The sequence below is a fragment of the Mchenga conophoros genome, linkage group LG16 (assembly GCF_057382185.1).
Source record: "Mchenga conophoros isolate Kocher_MC1m ecotype Shallow Benthic linkage group LG16, M_conophoros_male_GT1.1, whole genome shotgun sequence".
NCBI lineage: Eukaryota > Metazoa > Chordata > Actinopteri > Cichliformes > Cichlidae > Mchenga > Mchenga conophoros.
The window spans coordinates 9,907,560-9,914,284 of NC_140541.1; the positions used below are offsets into that span (position 1 = coordinate 9,907,560).

The following is a 6,725-nucleotide window of genomic DNA, read 5'->3' on the forward strand; positions in this document are numbered from 1 at the left end:
ACTTTGTCCTGTGTTCCTGTAAGGAGTTCAGAATTGACAGGCGGTCACTCACTTCCCTAGAATCGTCTCATTTCCATTTAATTCAGATTTTGCCAATATTAACAGTTGCCCCATAATGCTTTATATTGTAAGGTAAAGATAATACAATACAACAATACACACAAACAATCAGGTGACCCCTATGCGCAAGCACCTGGTGACAGGAAGAAAATAAACCCCCTTTAAACAAGAAGAATCAGGCTTACGTAGGGGCAACCATCTACCCATTACCGGTTGGGGTGAGGGGAGGAAGACAGTACAAAAGTCATTCTGTAGAAGAGAGACAGAGATTAATAATAACTCTTTAAATGCAGAGTGATGTACAAGCACATAGTGAGTGAAAAGAGGTGAGTAAAGGAAAAGTGCATTATGGAAAGCCCCCAAGATTCTAGGCCTACTGCAGCATAACAAAGGGAGGATGTTGTATTACCTGATCCAGCCCTAACTGTATGCTTTGTTCTGTAAGAACTACTCCAATGTTTAACATTGGTATATGCTAAAGTCATGTGTGGTAAATTGTCGAAAAACAAGTGTAGCAGCTTACATAGACAGAAATCTATCTGTCTTCTCTTTTTGGACAGAGAAGACATATGGTTTGAAAGAGTAGTGAAAGAAGCCATTTATGTCCACTATGAGCGACCATCTTTGAACAGAGGCGGTGGCTTACGACACCAACTGTCTGCCATCTATAATCCAGTTTTGATTTACTGTGACCTTCACAGTACAATTCCCTGGTGGACAAAGCAACCTAATAAAACCTTTCACAGAGTAAGATGATTCACTGTGCACATTTGACTGATGAATGTACTCCAAGATATATTTCAAGTTCAAATACCTGTAAATGAATGAAGGAAAGACAACATAGGTTGCATATTGGTGCAGTTTTGTTTTGTTATTTGTTATTCTTCATTAACACTGCTGGTTTTATAATTTTTTTTCAAAGTATTAATGGATGAGGTGTTAAATGCTACATATTTAACTCTAGATGGGTATGTTGAAGTTAACAAGTACAGATATGTTTATTTTTTCATTTTCTTTATATTATATAGTTTAATAATCTGCAGTAATTCTACTATTGTGTACATAATCTGGATTCATAAAAACCTTCATGAGCCGATGTACACTTTCATTGCTGCTTTGCTGCTGAACTGTGTTCTTTACAGCACAACTGTTTACCCCAAACTGCTGATTGACTTTTTATCTGAAAAACAAGTCACAACATATTCAGCCTGTCTCTTTCAGTTTTTTATGTTTTACACTTTAGGCAGTTCAGAGTTCTTTCTCTTGGCAGCCATGGCCTATGACAGATATGTGGCTATTTGTAAACCTCTGCAATATCAAACTATCATGAGTAAAACCACTGTGAGTATTTTCTTGGCTGTAGCATGGCTTGTACCTGTTTGTCACATTGCAGTCTTAACAGCTGGGAGTGCTGAAGCAACATTGTGTAACTTTAACTTAAAAGGAATATTTTGTAATAATGCAGTTTACACTCTTCAGTGTGTCAAGTCACGATTAATTACTGTATTTGGAGTAGTTGCTTTAATAGATCTTGTAATATTACCTATGCTCTTCATAGTTTTTACATACTCAAACATTTTTATCCTCACTTATCAAAGCTGTAAAGACGTGAGGAAGAAAGCTTTGGAGACCTGTTTACCCCATTTGTTAGTTTTATTTAGCTTCTCCTGTTTAAGTATCTATGATGTAAGCATAGCTCGAGTAGAATCAGATTTTCCCAAAACTGCGCGATTAATAATGACATTACAAATAGTGCTCTATCATCCATTGCTTAATCCATTCATTTATGGGCTCAAAATGAAGGAAATTTCTAAACAGCTAAAAAGATTTTTCTATCATGCTAAAATCATTTCATGTATTAACTCTGAATGCTAAGGTGCCACAATTTGTTTTGTAATAATTTTCTTGCCATCATTGAAAATGCTTTTCATTTAATAAAGTAATTCAAACTATTATTCAGAAAAGTACAGGAAAAAATAAACCATGCCGTGTTCATCTATATTTGTAAATAAATTGAACATAATATTATTATTAAAGTGTATTGAAGTCTGTTTAAGACCTATGGTTAATTTACATTAACAGCTTTTGGTGACGTATTTAAATACAATTTATATTTGTATTTAAATACAAATATAAATTGCCTTCTTTTATGAAAGGTTCACCAATTCCAAGATAGGTAAGAGGATAAGTAATCAAATAAACTATCAGATTAATTTTGTCAGACTTTCATATTTTATTTTGGATTTTTATAACATTATTGGTGGTTCTTATATATGCTGTGTAATAGAGATTTTCCACTAAAGGAATGGGTGGTAACGCTTTATAAAACTGTGATAGCTGCAATAGCTTTATAATAACTACATCTTCCTCCCTTGTCACAAATCATGGGCCAGTGTAATTTATTGCCGTCTATCTTGAATGTGCATAAAACATTTGAAAAAGTACAACCCTAATTCCAAAAAAGTTGTCATATAAGAAAAGAATCCAATAATTTGCAGATTATTTACCACCGATTAATTATTCATAGATCACAGTAACAAACGTGTAAAATGCTTAACATGAGATTACTACTTATTTTACAATATATTAGCTCATCCTAAAAAAAGATAGGATGTGAGCAAAAAAATGGCTGGAAAAGCAATCCACCATCCATCCATTTTCTTCAACTTATCGATGGCAGAGTGATGGGGGCAGCAGCCTAAAAAGAGAAGCCCATACCCTCCTGTCCCCAGCCACCCCCAGCTTGTCTGGGGGAAAAGCAAGGCATTCCCTGGACAGCCGAGAAATATAATCTCTCCAGCATGTCTGCCCCAGGGCCTCCTCCCAGTGGGACATGCCTGGAACACCTCACCCAGGAAGCATCTAGGAGGCATCCTTGTCAGATACCTGAACCACCTCAGTTGGTTCCTTTCAATGTGAAGGAGCAGCGACTCTACTCTGTGCCCCTCCCAAGATGCTTAAACTCCCCCACTTAAAGCAGGAACTTGTCCCTGGCACATAGTGGGCACTCCAACCTTTCCTGGCTAAGGGTCATGGCCTCAGATTTGGAAGTGCTGATTGTTATTCCCACCGCTCCACACTCGGCTGCCAACCATTCCAGTGTGAGCTGGAGGCCATCACCTGATGAAGCAAACAGAACCACATCATCTGCAAAAAGCAGAATTGAGATTCTGAGACCACCCAAGTGGGAGCCACTTGGCTATGCCTAGAAATACTGTCCATAAAAATTATGAACAGAAAAAGGGCAAAGGGCAGCCCTGGCAAAGTGCAACACCCAGGAGAAATTAATGCAAGTTAATGCCATCTATGGGGACCAAGCTCTTGCAACAGGTGTATAAGGATCAAATGGCCTGTAGCATTGGGCCAGATACCCCATACTCCCTAAGCACCTCCAACAGTATACCAAAATGCCTTTTCCAAATCCAAAAACACATATAGTCTGGTTGGGCAGATTCCTATGCACCCTCATGTATCCTCGAGAGGTTAAGCTTGTCCAAGGTTCCAGGACTGGGACAAAAACTGCATTGTTTCTCCTGCATTCGAGGTTTGCCTAATGAACCGACTCTCCTTTCCAGCACCCTGGAGTTAGACTAGACTTTCCCGGGGAGGCAGAGAAGTGTGATCCTCCTATAGTTGGAGCATGCCCTCTGGTCCCCCTTCTTGAACATTTGAACCACCATCCCGGTGAACCAAGACAGCCCTACAATACTGAGAGCCTTCAGGAACTCAGGGTAACCCCAAGGGGCCTTCCACCAAGGAGTTTTTTAACTGCCTTCGTGACCTCTTTCCTGGACATAGACAAGGCATCCCCCTTGTACCTAAAGTCTCAGTGGGATTAAGGAGGTCTTTGAAGTACTCCTTCCACTGCCCGACAATATCCTCAGTCGAAGTCAGCACCTCCACCCCTACACAGTGCAAGTAGAGCACCGCTTTTGCCTCCTGAGCTGCTGTTGGTTAGCCAAAATCTCTTCAAGGCAGTCTGAAAGTCTGTTTCCATGGCCTCTCCGAACTCTCTCGCACCCAGTTTTGCTTCAGCCACTGCCCAAGCCACGTTCCGCTTGGCCCGTCAGTACCTATCAGCTGCCTCTGAAGTCCCACAGGCTAACTAAGCCCAAGAGGACTCCTTCTTCAGCCTCATGGTTCCCTTTACCTCTGGTGCCTGCCATCTGGTCCAGGGGTTACCACCACGACAGGCACCAACCACCTTGTGGTCGCAGCTCAGTACAGCAGCTTCAGTAATGGAGGTGCTGAACATTGTCCGTTTGGACTCAATGTCTCCAACCTCCCTAGGAATGCTGTTGAAGCTCTGCCAGAGTGAGAGTTGAGGGTCTCTGCCCCTGGCTGCTGCCCAGCACACATTGCACCTGACCCCTATGGCACCTACTGCGCGTGGTGGGACTACAGGAGACGGCACCTCCTGCATGTGATGAGCTTACAGGCCACCACCCACAGGAGTGGTGCTAAAAAGAAAGCGCTCAAAGAACTCTAAAGGAACATTTTGCTATTTAATTTAATCAAAGATTTTGAAAACAATTTTTGGAAAACATCAAGACAATGGTCAAGCCAAGGTGGATGTTGCACTAGGGATCACCTCTGAGCCACTTTCTTGTTAACAAGAATAGGTAGGTTGGTAAATGGGGCAAGGCAGGATGAACTACAATGTTCGCAAATGACATTGTGATGTGTAGTGAGAATAACTGGAAGACAGTCTGGAGAGATGGCGGTATAGACTGGTTAGAAGAGGAATGAAAGTCGGTAGAAAAAAGTCAGAATACATGTGTGTAAATAAGAGAGAGAAAGGTGAACATGTAAGAAATCACAAGGATAAATAAGTTAAATACAGGGGATCAACCATTCAAAGCAATGGGCACTACCCAAGACAGGTGAGAAGAGAGTGCAGAGTTGATGTATGTTTTGGGGATGGTGGCTCTGATAAAAAAGACAGAAGGTGAAATGGTAGAGTTGAAGATGCTAAGATTTCCACTGGGAATGACCAGGAGCAACAAAATTAGAAATGAGTATCTTAGAAGGACAGGTCAAGTTAAGCAGTTCGGAGGCAAAGCTAGAGATTCAAGATTGAGATGATCTGCACATGTGATGAGGAGGGATAGTGGATATAAAAGGATGGAAAGGGGATGTTGAATGTGGAGCTAACAGCCAGAACACAAAAATGAAGTTCACAGAGAAGGATCTTGGATATAGTGAAGGAGGATATGTGGAGGGTTGGTGTGACAGAGGATCTTGCTCGAAATGAAGTGAGGTGGAGACAGATAATCGACACTGGCAGCCCCAAAATGGAGTAGCCCAGAGAAGACAAAGATCCTACGTGATGTACTGTATTTCAAATTATGATTCATCAGTCCATAATTCCTTCTTCCAGTCTTCAGTAGTCTGCTTCATGGCCCAGGCAAGCCTCTTTGTCTTATTCTGATGTCTTAGCAATGGCTTTTTGGCTGCAGCTAGTCCTGTCAAACCTGCAGCTCGAAGTCCTCTCTTCACAGTTGAAATGGAGACATGCTTACTATTACAGCTTACTACTAAGCTGTGCTTGAAGCTATTGTCCATTGAACCACTTATCATGCAAGCTGTTAACTCTAGGGAACTTGTCCTCTGATTCAGTTGTGGTTTGGGGTCTGCTTGACCTCTTCCTGTCAGAGTTTGCCCCAAATTTCTGAGTGCCTTTTGATGGTGAAGGGAACCGTACTTACTGACACCTTGACTTTCTTTGCAATTTCTTTGTAGGAAAGACCTAAATTTTTAAGTGTTATGCTGGTCTGTCTCTCTTCCACTGTTAATTGCTTTTTTCTCACCTTTTTTGTGCAACACACTACTTTCTGCAACACAGGATTTTGGGAAACCCTACCTTTTTTTTAACCTCTTGGAGTTCATCACTTACCTTTGTAACCTTTCAAGCTATTTATTGGACTTGAAAGACTTGAATTGGAATAAATAATTGAAAAAATTGGTGTGTTCTAAAAAGAACCCTCACTGTTCTATAAATTTGTCAAATAATTATATTCTCTAAAGTAAATTTGTGTAAATTATGGAATTGTTACGGTGGCCCTGAGAGGCCAAACGGACTGCAACTTAAGAAAACACCAGCAATAAGAAAAACGCTGTAAAAGCACACAAAACACAATGGAAATAGGAAAAAAGAAAACAGAAACAGAAATTATCTTAAAGTGCATTAACTATTTTTTCTCCCCACATTGCATTGCAGTGTGCATGATGTCGATCTACATGAAATTCTCTTAGCCTGAACAGAATTACATATTTAAATATAGGACTATATTTGCTGTTATTTTATTATCATTTCTGCCGGTCAACTAATTTTTTCTTCTTTAAAATTTGTTTTTCAATTAATACCCACGTATGTATGTAGTAAAAGAGGAGGAGCCAGAAAATGTACCCGTGTAAGTAAGGGCTAACCACTGTCGGCTTATGTCTCCAGAGGTTGAACATGGTAATAGGTCTTTGTGGAGAGTTGAATGAGATATATGGAGCTTGAAGTTTCATTTCATCACATATTTGGTCTGATTTGAACAGTTCACTTTCTAAAGATGAACACACACCAAGTTTAGGTATCTATGAATAATAATATTTTATATGTACTAGTTTTAAACATTCTGCCTGTTTAAAATTTTAGTTTGTAATATCTGATTTTC

The 6,725-nt window shown here is 40.1% G+C and overlaps 1 protein-coding gene across 1 annotated transcript; it reads left to right on the forward strand.

The window, feature by feature from the left end:
• Positions 1–903: 903 nt before the first annotated feature.
• LOC146556287 (olfactory receptor 6N2-like) lies at positions 904–1,935 on the forward strand. Its single transcript, XM_085249376.1, has one exon. The coding sequence runs from the start codon at positions 988–990 to the stop codon at positions 1,933–1,935; it is 948 nt and encodes a 315-aa protein (XP_085105502.1). The 5' UTR covers positions 904–987.
• The last annotated feature ends 4,790 nt before the right edge of the window (positions 1,936–6,725 follow it).